Source organism: Anabrus simplex, chromosome 13, assembly GCF_040414725.1.
Source record: "Anabrus simplex isolate iqAnaSimp1 chromosome 13, ASM4041472v1, whole genome shotgun sequence".
Classification (NCBI taxonomy): Eukaryota; Metazoa; Arthropoda; class Insecta; order Orthoptera; family Tettigoniidae; genus Anabrus; species Anabrus simplex.
Window position 1 is genome coordinate 44064575 of NC_090277.1, and position 13960 is coordinate 44078534.

General features: G+C 38.9%; 1 protein-coding gene across 1 annotated transcript in view; it reads left to right on the forward strand.

The window, feature by feature from the left end:
* LOC136884962 (HEAT repeat-containing protein 5B) overlaps positions 1-13960 on the forward strand; it is a 390022-nt gene that overhangs the window by 271383 nt on the left and 104679 nt on the right. The window contains exons 16-17 of the mRNA XM_067157308.2: positions 10795-10869; positions 11154-11429. Of these exons, the coding sequence (XP_067013409.1) occupies positions 10795-10869; positions 11154-11429 (351 nt within the window). The remainder of the gene's footprint in view (positions 1-10794; positions 10870-11153; positions 11430-13960) is intronic.

A 13960-nucleotide genomic window follows, 5' to 3' on the forward strand; every position in this document is an offset into this window, starting at 1 on the left:
TATCTATTATTCTCAGTTCAGTTCAGACTTAAAAATGAAATTCTTAAATTTAAACTATGTCACATCTCAGACAATTACTTCTTCAGTTTCGGAACAAGATCATATTAGCATGGATTAAGATATGGTGGATGGAGGGAGTTATTCTAAGACTTATCACTCCCCACCACTGTCCCAGTGCCTGATGGGAGATGCAGCGTGTAGCATTGTTACGGAGGAATATGAGGTTGCTGGATGTGCATGACACAGTTGACCCTGTATTAATGTGTAGTAGTACAGGGCATTGATGCTGTGGCCCTCAGAAACAATGATACTCGAGAACACTTTGCTCTCATTTTGTGGCTATGTTACATCATTTGATAACGATGTTGATTCCGATAGGGAACTTGAAATATTGTTCCGCATTAGTAAATTTATAATACCGATATAGTTGGTCCATTATTGGACATTATAAATTTTCCAGCTGGTTGCCAGCATTTTGCCCCAGTGTGCTAAGTTGTTATGGTGCTGAGTGAGCCATTTAACTGACTGTTAGTTTAGTTCTGTTTCAAGTACTCGCGCCCTGCTTTCATCAGTTGCGATAATGCGATTGAGCCTGTTGTTCCCTTCATGCTGAAATCTCTCAGTGGATACAGCAGGTCTTGTTTTTCATCCACTTCAGGACCTCTGTTAACTGATGTGGCACCCACTTTGAATACTTTTTGTGCACCTGCAAGTTCTGTTGTAAAATGCAGAACCCTGTTGACCGACGCATACCTGTGTGTGAGAGTAATTCGTCTTCTGTTAAGAACTATTTTACACTGTGGAAAGTGAAATCCCAACACCATGTAGACTTTAGTTTAGAGGAATGTAATTTAGGCTAATTAGGCTAATTTAGGCTAATCAATTGTCTAGGTTACGTATTTGATTAAAGTTTCCAGGTCACAGGTTCAAGTATGCACGAGAAAACATGTAACGTGTAGGTGCATTAATAACCACTGTAGTCGCCATGATTTTGAAAGCAAGCATGCAAATGTGCATACATTGTGTCGTGCAGGTGTTGTATGTCATTTGGTGGGATGGAATTCCTTGCCTGTTGTACTTGGTCAGTCGATTCAGCAACGGTTAATGCTGGTATTGTCGTCCCATATGTGTTACAAGTTGTCCATTTCATGACCGTATCGATGTTTAATCAAGAAGTAAGTATAAATAACCACCTAATCGATACTTTATTAATGCCTCAGGCAAAATTGAATAAAATTAAAACTTACAGGACATGTTTCAACCACTTAGTGGTCCTCTTCAGCTGTATAAATAAAGAACTGAAAAGAAAAACATTGACAATAAGCACAAATAAAAGTTCTTTGGAGACTCCTTTGATAAAAATGGAGGTCGTCAGAATAGGTCATCTTGCCTTTCGTTCTTGTTTGGAAAAGATGTTTATTCTGCGCTGTCTAGAGGGTCTGTCTTTGAGCGCGACCTGGTGAAGTAACGATGTGATACAGTTTGACAGTTCATGGAAAGCTCTGGAGAGAAGGGAAGTAGAGTTTCATCGTCATCTAAAATAACATGTGAGGGAGGAGGGAGATTGGGCTGTGCTTCTGCGATGTCGTGTTTGATTATATCTCTTGTTCGTCTAGTCTGTTTCATGTCTACCCATTCTAAGTATTTGCTAATATTCTCATATAAGATGTTTTTATGCTCGTTGTTTTCGTTGAGATTTTCTTCACCGTTTTCCAATTTATCCCATATGAAAGAGTCCAACCACAAATTCACCAATATAAAACAGGACCTTCAAATTATCTGTATGATTAATAAAGGTAATCTTATGAACAACCTGGAAAACATCCACATCGTTCTTGATAAATTGGAAAACGGTGAAGAAAATCTCAACGAAAACAACGAGCATAAAAACATCTTATATGAGAATATTAGCAAATACTTAGAATGGGTAGACATGAAACAGACTAGACGAACAAGAGATATAATCAAACACGACATCGCAGAAGCACAGCCCAATCTCCCTCCTCCCTCACATGTTATTTTAGATGACGATGAAACTCTACTTCGCTTCTCTCCAGAGTTTTCCATGAACTGTCAAACTGTATCACATCGTTACTTCACCAGGTCGCGCTCAAAGACAGACCCTCTAGACAGCGCAAAATAAACATCTTTTCCAAACAAGAACGAAAGGCAAGATGACCTATTCTGACGACCTCCATTTTTATCAAAGGAGTCTCCAAAGAACTTTTATTTGTGCTTATTGTCAATGTTTTTCTTTTCAGTTCTTTATTTATACAGCTGAAGAGGACCACTAAGTGGTTGAAACATGTCCTGTAAGTTTTAATTTTATTCAATTTTGCCTGAGGCATTAATAAAGTATCGATTAGGTGGTTATTTATACTTACTTCTTGTCCCATATGTGCTCAATGGGCGAAAGGTCTGGTGATCTTGCAGGCCAAGGCAATTGCTTGACACTCTGTTGAGCATGTTGAGGGCAGCAGCGGTATGAAAACAAGCATTATCCTGCTGGAAAACACCCCCTTGAATACTGTGAATCAATAGCCGCACAGCTGGTTCAGTCACCAGTCTGACATACAAATCCTCTCTCAAGGCTCTTGGGATAATGACGAGAGTGTCCCTGTTGTCAAAGGAAATCGTTCCTCAGACCATAACTTCTGGTGTAGGTCTAGTGTGTCAACGCCACAGAGAGCTAGGTTCCAAGCGCTCACCTAGCCCCCTTACCAACCTACGGCCATCACTGGCACCAAGACAGAAACTACTGTCATCTGAGAACACAACAGATCTCCACTCTACCTCCAATGAACTCTAGATTAACACTACTGAAGTTGTAGATGGCAGTGATTCGGCATGAATAGTACAGGATGTCTGGCTCAGAACTGTTCAAGTATTTGATTTGTTATAGTTCCCTGTGTCATCCAGGTGCCAACTGAAGCTCTGATGGCTGCTGCAGATGTAGTACAATCCACCACAGCCATGCAGCAAATACGGCAGTCTTCCCTCTCCTTAGTGGCCGTTCTTGAGTCAGTGCCTTCTCGTGACAATTGTTGTCAACAGCAATGTGCTGTGGATACATCCCTGCCAAGTGTTTCTGCAATATCGCAGAAAGAACATCCACTTTGCCTTAGCCCTATTACACGACCTCGTTTAAACTCAGTAAGCTGCTGATTCTGCCTTCTTCATCTCCTTAACACATTGGAGACCGTGTCTCAAGGTGGCATATGGGCAGGCAGACCGCCGTATTTTGAAGGTTTTTAAAAAATTGTAGAAAATAGTAGGTAGATTGGAATTGTAACACGTATATATCATCAAAAATTAAAAGTGTGTATTATACAGATTAAAATGTTGCATTAAGATCTACTGAATACTTTTCACATTACACATTTTCCAACGGTGTGCCTTTTGCAACAACAAAAAAAAGTCTGAACAACAAAGTCTTACACATAAGCTTGAGTGTGGAATAGTTTGACGCATTCAGGGATGCAAAGTGCTACAGAACACATTGGATACCACCAGCATGTCTCTTTTCTCGTTACTTTCCCATTTTGCGCTTTTCCTTTATCTGCACAAGCTTTGCAAGTGCTCCAAATCACCAAAAGTACCTGGCGAATGTGAATTTGAATGATCATCGCTTGCGTCGTTTCATTCTAAATGAATTTCCAGTCATATGACGATCATGAAACATTAGCTAAATAAACTACAAAGTGCAAAATCACACCTGGGTGTGACAGCGCAGACTGACCACGCCCGAGGCTAACTCGGACCTGCGTATTTGTTATATTGTCAACACAGCCAAGAAGAGAATCGGGCAGAAACTATACATACCACTTTAAAGAACTTTTATAACAGCTATACCAAGTGTTTATATCTTCTGTCATTTTCTCAAACTTATAGCAGCATATTTTTGCGAATATTGTCTGGTTTTTCTGTAGCCCAAAACCGCACATTTTGTTATTTAACTGCCCCGTTGAGATGATAATAGGCTTCATCCGAGAACCAAGTGTTAAAAACTACTTCACCTTGAGTCCATAAGGTGTACTGCAAACTCTTTTGGCTGTGAAGATTTGTTAGATTGTGTAGTACAGTCATTTTGTACGGGTACAATAGAAGGCCACCGTGTAACAATCTTTGAAGTCAATGTTGCGATATTCCACTTTCTCTTGAACCTCGCCGTGTTGACTTGTGGGCTGCGGTGCATGTGGTCACTTTTCTACCTTCACACTGCCTTGTTCTTCAAAGTTTTTGTACAAACAAAGGATGGTGTTCCTTGCTGGTACTCACCTAGTCTGAAATACAGCTCGAAATTTCCTTTGTGTTGCCATAACACTTTTTGATTTGCAATAAAAGATAACTGTTTCGGAGCGCTGCTGAACGGAAAGTCAGCTGTGGTCGGTCATGGCAGAAAGCTCACTGGAATGCAGGCATTTGGAGACAAAGCAGCAGTGTCACCTCTAAAGATATTTCCATGAAACAGGGAAGGTGTGTGCGAAATTTTAACAACATAGTACATACGTTTCATTTTATATTTGCTTTTCAAATATGTCAACTATTCATGCGCCACCTTGTATAACACAATATATTATCCCCATTGACATCATTCTTCAGTTGTGCAAACACACCTCCTGAATTTAGTTGATCTAGCACTACTCCTTGGTGCTGGGATATCATTTTCCACAGGTATATAATGGCTATGGACATGCCCGAATAGATGGACATAGGACTTCCAATGTGTACCTGATCGTCAGCAGCTACACGCCAATTATAGAAAGCTGCCACCCAACATACAGTAGTTCAGTATGGTGACATGCTATCACCTACAGCTTTTTATAGGTCTTCATGAACCGACAGGCATTTCTACCATGAAGAAGTGTAATTTTCACGTACATCCATCTTGGAGCACGACTGAACTCGCAACAAGTGTGACAGGAGCTGATAACTAGCCACCCAAGCCCATAGATGTAATCTGTGAGTGCCTTTAATAGGAGTGCCACAAAGTTTCCAATGTATTACCAGCCTTTCCATGTTGTCATGTGTTTGGATGATGTAACTCTGTTGCTCTGACTTATGGAATGAATTATGTAATACATGTATGGTATTTCCCGTAACAACTTTCACTTACTTGAAGAATAGATTACAGAATTCTGAATTCTGTTTACTCTTGTGGATTTTGGAATTTGTTATGTTCATGCAAATGCTTCTCCTCAGTTGCCCCTGCCCCTCCCAGTTACAGATACCGGTGCTTTTATTAGTCAATGATTTTGAGCTGAGCATTGTATTGTATGTGGTGACTGTGGCATGTCTGCATGTGACATCTTAGTATTGTGTAACTAACTGGTGATGGTCTTGTCGGATATTAATGCGTGCCATTTCTCTTTTTTGTTCATTTTCACATTTAGATGGAGCCTAACCGCAGGGCTGATGGGGATCATGTGAGTAAATCTCGCACTTTCTGGATGGCTTTCTCCATAAGCATGATCTTTCTAGCTTTGAATTACTGGTTTTTTATTTACTTTTAGCATGTTTGATTTTTACAGGATCAGAATGCAATCCACTGGATGAAAGCTGCAGAATTTTGGTTAAATATGTACAGGTGGTTTGAGAAATAATGCTAAATTTTAAGGCTTATTATTATTATTATTAACTTTATTAGCCACATTGGAGCACTTGAATCGTTCCACGTTCACTTTCTCTTTGAGAGTTGTTCTGTTTGGTCATTGTGATCTGCCCAAGTACTTTTTCATTCGTTCCAATTGTAATTTTCTCAGTGCATCTGAAATCGCTATAGCTCTTCTATGTGTCATTCTTGCTGAAAATTTGTGAGTCTTAAGAAGGGTGTTAATTTTATTTTAGCTCTCTGCATCTGCTATCTCCGGTTCAGTTGCTTTGAGATCTTGCTGAATTTTGTGGATCCAATGCCCTCCCATCTTCTTTCCAAGATTTTTCATCACTAGTCATAAAATCCGGCTTCCTGGCAGTTACAAGATATGAAAGAAATACAGAATTATTTTCTTCTTCATTCCCTGGTGACTGGGTCGGTCTCTCGATAGACAGTTTCATTAGGAAGGTTTGTCCATATTCATTTGACCTGGTATTTGTATTTATATCAGACTTATTATGAAAGAGAAATGAGCATATTAACTATGAATCAAACTACTGGAAAGGACAAGATCATGAAAGAAGTAAACAGGAAGGTAGCCGGTGTTGAGGTCCCTATTACCAATGTAATAAAAAAACATAGACTTCAGTGGTGTAGGCACATCATGAGAATGAAAAGCGAGAGACCTGCCAGAAAATATTTCAGCCTTACTATCCAAGGAAAAAGACCAAGGGGAAGCCCAAGGAAATGCTGGATAGACACAGTGAAATCAGATGAGGAAGAGAGAGGTCTCAACTGGGAAGATGTCCTGGAACAGAAGATGTACGCAGGCAGAAATAGATGGAGAGTGATTGTACGCCACACCCAGGAAATTGGAGTTGGAATGATGATGATGATGATGATGATGATGATGATGATGATGATGATGGATAAATGAAAGAGAAACACAGTATTGTTTCAAGAAGTTTCTGTGGCTCATACAGCCATGCAAGTTGACTCTTAAGGGTTACCAACCTTGCATTACAAAACTATTGTACTGAATCTTCAAAATGATGGCCTTTTTTCGTCAATTTTATTGTACGTTTTAGAGAGGAAAAATTTTTTTGAATGAAGGGAAATATTGTATTACTCACAATCCAGATGACTATGAAGGTGGCACAGCATCTGCATTCAATCAGTGGAACAGTGTGAGGCGCCAGTGCCGTGAGGTTACTGCCCGAATTAGTCTTGGAAGGAGGAATTATCCAACACAAGGCTCACAAGACTACCCAGGTTCGAAAAGCTTCAGTGTGCTTCGGCAGTGTTATTGAAGGCAGGGGCCACAATTGTTGCTGCCATGAATTATACTTCGACACGTTTCTGTTCATACCATCTTCGTCATGATAATCACCAATCATCTGACTGCGCTGAGTGAACACAAAGATAAAATTGCACAAGTTAACTCATGGGCGATATTATCTACAGTTTTTAAAATGATCGTGTGTTTTGCCAATATCATACAATGTGATGTTGTACATCATATCAATTTAAAAATTATCCCTGTGAGTGTTGCTCTGGCAAATGGCATGGAAAAATTGGATTGTCTCATGATCAATGTAATGTTCATCTGTATTCCTTGCTTTTCTTGGCCATATTCTCTTTTCCTTGTATAAGTCAGCTTCTCAGTTGGTTTTCACTAGGCTGTACAGCTGGACTCTTGAGAGTTCAGGCTTTCCGAGTCCAAGTTTTTGTGTGTGATCTCAACTCAGCTTTGCAGTATTTGAAGTTTTCTTCTGTTGGTAGACCACCTCCTCCTTGTACATTATCTCTTTACACTTCATAGGAACTTCTGTTCCACACCAAGTTCCTTTACATTCTGGTAGAATGTATTTCCCACTGATCTCCTTATCCAGCCTTGCATCTTGCATTATTTCACTTCTTAAATATTTGAAGTATTCAACAATCTCAATGTTTTGTCTCCTAATACTAACGATTCCTTTTCCTTCTCTTGTCATCACCACTGTTTTGCTCTTTTCTGCACTGATTTTCATACCATATTTCTCAATATTGCCATTTAAAGCCTCTAGTTGGATTTGCACATCTGTATTGTTGACTCTCCAGACCACTATGTCATCCACAAACAGTAATTTCATATCCCCTCTATATGTTACCATTGTTTCCTTTAGCATTTCCTCCATCATCATCATCATCATCATCATCATCATCATCATCATCATCATCATCATCATCCTAAACCATCTCCAGTTTCCCGGGTGTGGTATATGAGCCTCCTCCATCTCATCCTGTCCTTGTACCATTCTTCCTCCACCAACTTGTCCCAATCATGACCTCTCAGCAGTACATCGCTCTTAACTAAATCTATCCATTTCCTTCGTGGCCTTCCCACGGGTCGTCTTCCTTCTACCTTTCTGTCAAATTCCTTCCTTGCAGTTCTGTTTACTGGCATCCTCTTCATGTGACCATCCATTTCATCCATAACCTTTATAAATACAAGTGGAGACAATAAATTTCCCTGTCTTAGTCTAGTTTGGTTTCTAAACCAATCTGTTCTCCCCACTGGAGTCTGGTCACAACTGGAACAGTTTTTATACTTTGCTTTCACTAATTCCCTTGTTTGTTTGTTTGTTTGTTTGTTTGTTTGTTTGTTTGTTTGTTTGTTTGTTTGTTTGTTTGTTTGTTTGTTTCCCTATGCCATAGTAATTGAATAATGATTTGGTAGTATGCATGTTGGTAATGTTAATCTCAACAAAGCTGTCCAAGTTATGTGGATGGAGGTCCCTATCCTACACCTTTGCATGCATCAATGTGAGTTGGTTCTAATGAAGGCAGCCTCCTACAGTCCTTCCTGCTTCATCAGGAGGGTAGGCATCAACTTTCACTGAGGGACCGTCTTGACAGATCTTCAGTCTTGATGTGGGAACTTGTAGGATTAACACAGTATCCGGGAGATAGTGGGTTCGAACCCCACTGATGGCAGCCCCGAAGATGATTTTCCGTGGTTTTTCATTTTCATACCAGGAGAATGCTGGGGCTGTACCTTAATTAAGGCCACAGCTGCTTCCTTCCCATTCCTAGCCCTTTCCTGTCCCATCGTTGCCATAAGACCTGTCTGTGTCGGTGTGGCATAAGCAAATTGTAAAATATAAAAAAATTTTAAAAGTAGGATAAGAAGAAAGCCTGATAAGGAAAGGAAAAGTATAAAGATTAATACAGATGGTAAAAGACCAGGAGTACAGGACACGCACACTCAGTAGGAGAAAGGGACTCCAACAGATGAATATATAAGTAATGGAAGGGAATAAACAAGCAATAAATCAAGTCATTAATAGAAAGATAGGTAAAGGTCCTCACAATAGGTTTAAGACAGTGGCAAGCCAGTGTGGGAAGAGGGTGCAACAGAAAGAGAAGACGAGGACAGATATAAAAACTAAAAAAGGACAAGGACAAGGGATGTAGAAGACATTGGAATTGATAAGGAGAAATGACTATGAACAGGAAAGGCACAGATTCAAACTCTATTACAATCTGTTTCTAACTTCAAATACCTCGGATGTATCATTTCAAAAGATAACACAATAAACCAAGAAATACCAGTACTTAATAGGACTCGGAAAGCTTCTCAATTTTATTTTCAAGTAAGAAATCTACTCTGGGATCATAAAATACCCCAGAAAGCAAAATTGACCATATTTTATACCCACTTCATTCCATTTCTCACCTATGGACTCGAAATATGTACCCTATGTAACAAAGCTAACAGTAAAATCCAGTCATCAGAAATGAAATTCATCAGAACAATGATCCTAAAGACCAGAAAAGACAAGATTAGAAACAAAGCAAACAAGAAGAAGGCTGTCATCAAAATACCTGTTACAGAGCTTTTAGGAAGATACAGACTACAGTGGTTTGGACATGTTATGACGATGCACAGAATGAGAACAGCAAGGAATTAGTTTGACAGAGAAGTGAAAGGCCAGAGGCCAGTAGGGAGGCCAAGGAATCGATGGACATACACTGTGAAATCGGAGGTCAGCAAGAGGAACGTCAAGTGGGAGGCCATAGAGGAACAGAAACTATGGTTTGACAGGAAGAAGTTGCGAGCGCTTGAACACCACACCCAGGAAACTGAAGCAGGAAAACGATGATGATGATGATGATGATGATGATAATCGAGGAAGTCAAATTTATTTTCAGACATCATTGTAAGAAGATCTGGAAATTGCCCTTGTCCTTTCGTATTTTCATGTTTGTCCATGTCTTCCCTTTCTGTTGCACCCTCTTCCCACACTGACACCAACTTCTCTGTTTATCCCATTAAAATGTAGTATGTTGTCTGGCCTCTGCCACTGTTTTACAGACCTTTCAAAGAGGTGCCATTTAGGCAGGCTATGTACCAATTACCATGTTCACATTGTCCTACTATCTAGCAGCAAAGTAGTCCTCTACGGCCAAGTTAATAGTTAATTTTCTTCAATGAACACAAGAGTACACCTCCAGAGAATTTTTTTCATGCTGACAGTATAATCACTGAGCTAGTTGGCCATGGGGTTAGGGGCGCGCGCTGTGAGTTTGCATCCGGGAGGTCGTGGGTTCGAACCCCACTGTCGATAGCCCTGAAGATAGTTTTCCGTGGTTTCCCATTTTCAGCAGACAAATGGTGGGGCTGTACCTTAATTAAGGCTGCGGTCGCTTCCTTCCCACTCCTAGCCCTTTCCCATCCTATTGTTGCTGTAAGACCTATTTGTGTTGGTGCAACATTAAAAAAAAAAAACAACTGACAGTACAATTTCCCCAGCCTTCAAAACTCAACTTTCTCTCAACTTTCTTAACTCAGATCACATCCATGAATTAATTATTGTGTGCTTAATATTCTTCCTCTGATCCATACAGCCATATGCTGTATTTTGTGAACTGTTTACATACTATGTCAACAAAGCAGGAGCACTTGCCTGCAGTTCTCTTTCTGTAGAATGTTTGCTCTAAATTAGAATTGCTTTTAGCTAACTTAACTCTGACTGAAATAGTATAATCTCTCTTTTTCTTTTTACCGTCAGTTGCTTGCTACAAGTACTTTAAAAAAAAAATCTATTTGTCTGTTGAACAAAAATATTGGGGAATGTTAAATCCTGTGTGTAAATTTAGTTGAAAATTGCTTGTAGAAAGTTATTTTGATGTCGGTGACATGTTTGATCTCATTTCAGTTACAACCCAATAGCGCAGCTGGTTCTGGAGCCTTGGAGCATGATTCTTGTTGCCTTTATCGGCCTGTGCCAATGGTAAGTTCTGCAATCAACCTTGGCGGGGAATAATTCTTGTTAAAATGAATTAGCTGTGTACTTTCTTAATTTATTCCTGTAATGCACATAAATTACATCTGCTCATTTTATTTATTTATTTATTTATTTATTTATTTATTTATTTATTTATTTATTTATTTATTTATTTATTTATTCATTCATTCATTCATTCATTTACACCATTCCTTATTTAACCACATAAGTTTAATAGTTTTAAATATAGAAAAAAATATAATTTCTTGCTTGTTCTGCTTTGTTTAAAGGGTGAAAACATCCCAGGTCCTCTGCCTTTGGGTGTAGCAGTAATAGATATGTCCGTCACCCTGTTTGGTCTCATCTTCCCCCGTGTGGCCAATAAGCACAGACTCCAGATGCTGGACCACTTCGCCGAGTGTATCAAGCATGCCAAGTCTTCCCGCCAAGAGGCTGTGCAGATGAACGTCTTCACGGCTGTTTTGAGTGGACTGAAAGGACTCACGGAGACCAAGACTACCTTCGGCCAAGAAGACGTCAAGAAATCTGCCACGTTGCTCATCATTGTAAGTAAAGAAAGCACGAGAATCATAAAATCTCAAATCTGAATCCCCTGCTTTCATGGTGGATGTATTATCGATTTAAGTAGGATACAGTAGACTCACAATAGAATTATATTCAGCGTTGTGTTGTTGAAGTAGTTGCTATCAGAGCAGTCTGCAAGCCAATACAGAATTACTGGCATGTTCATTTGACAGTGTGTCGTCAGTGTACTCTGTCAACTATGTCAGAAATTGACAAAATTGTTAGAAGTTTTGAAATGGCTATTTTAACATTAAAAAGCTGAATGTTATTCTCTTAGATATTAGCTGTTGTGGACCAAATCCAGAGAACTTAGAGGAAGCTGTCTCTCTGGATCAGTGGTAGAGTGTCGGCCTCCAGATCCAAAGATAGCGAATTGAAATCTGGCAGAGGTAGTTGGATTTTTGAAGGGAGGAAAGAAGTCCATTCAACGCTCCATATCATATGAAGTCAGCATGTAAAAGATCTCTGAATACGCATTTGGTGTTTACCTGCCAAAATTCATTAAAACTCAGCCCTAGACGTCCAAGAGATTTGCTTCACCCTGCCATCTAGTGGGCCTAGCGTAAAATGGAACGTCAAAATTGATGAGCAGACAGGTAGATGGCATCAAATTAAAATGTCAGCACACGCTAGCTGAGGCAACCTGAGGTAACCTCTGAAATTAATTATGCACACTGCTGTATCTTGAGGAGAAGTATCACATTCTTATTGCTTTTTCAGTACACAGTATTAAAACTAAGCAATCATTTACTTCAACCTTTGTTTCTAAGGAGTTAACAACTGTTTTCAAAGCACTTACAGTGAAAACATGTTCTCCCAATGTTTGTTTACACCAGTCGGAGTTGTGAGGAGACCTCAGGCTCGCTCAAGATCAACTCGAGTGCGTGCATAGTGAGGAATTGGTACGAAAGACGATTCAATATAAACGCTGGAGTAGAGTGTATGAATATTGTTAACAGATAAAAACAAACACGCCCAAATTTGTTTGTAATAGTTGATCAATCAGTAAAATCGTTCTCAATGTAACCGAAGGATATTGCACAGGTTAATATAGGGATTTTCAAAGGTTATAATTGTCATTAAAACAGGGGTTCTCTTGTGGTACAGCTGCCGTGGTCAGATGTGTATCAGAGTCCGAAATTTCACTTTACCCCTAAGTGCCCGCGCTCTAAATTCTCTTCTACCTTGAATCACCCTTAGCAAGCTTATAACGTCTTTTTCATAGGTTCTTAATGTCCCATAACCAAAACGAATAGAAATAAATATTTGAGAATTTTAGCATTTCCTTAATACTAATGTGAATTACATTAAATTGAATATAAAATTGCATTCCTCTTATGGAATAATTTTTGGGACTGGAAATTTCTTCCATTAAATGCGGGTTTACGCTAAATTGAGGTCACGCAAAATCAGGGTTATACTGTATTATTGGAAGGAATCCTAAAAAGTGTGCAAGTGTGCTTCCACTTGAATGTTTGTTTTTTCTTATTCTTCTAATTTATAACTGTATCGTTCTTAAGTGCGATTTTGTTGACGGAAATAAATATCACACGTTCACTTCCTTGTATAAATTACTTTATTGTCACTGTAAGTCACAACACACAACTATACACACTTGCAAACGACACTGCAACACTTAATAGCGGAGTAACCTGAAGTCGATTCTGACAAGTACAGATATCAACAACATTGACTCACACACTATAACATACGCTCTCTTGAACTCACCGCCTCACTGACTGGCGGCTCGATATATATATTGTTCGATCAACCATCTAGAATTATCGATTTCTGGTAGGGTTCTTACAACACTCTAATGGAACACACTCAAAACATCGATCGACCAGCTAGTCAAATGGCGTACTCCAGTAACAGATCCAGCTTGAACTTTCGTTTACTGTTTACCAATACACACAGAAATTTCTCTAACATTCCTAATGTCTCTACATGTATCTGGATAATAAATCTTACAGTAAGTTTCCAGAACCTTTCATATGTACCAACATACAGTACAATAAATCTAATATATGAACATTATAGAGTTTTCTACCACTTTGGACTATATAGATTTTGAGCTTAAACTTTTACACAATACGTATTTGAGGTTATACAAACATATAATACATACTTACAGCGAAACCATGTATTAGTCATGTTTAAAATTTAATAAAAGATAATTTAGCATTTAATAAAATAGAATTAAAGTATATTAAACATAATAATTGAGGGTTTTACACCAGTTACGATGTCGTACCTACGACAACTGTTAGGTTCTTCAGTCTGTTGAAACTAATTTTGAATAAATAAATTTATAAATATCTTTTTATATCATTTATAATTTATTCAAAATTTATTTTGGCAGACTGAAGAACTGAACTGTTATAAATTAACTGAGTCAAAACTGAAAAGAGACGATTTCAGATACAGTATTACAGAATATTCTTCTGATGCCATCTTTTCACAAGAGGTTGTTATTCTCTTCAATGTTGGCTGTTGTGGACCAAATCCAAAG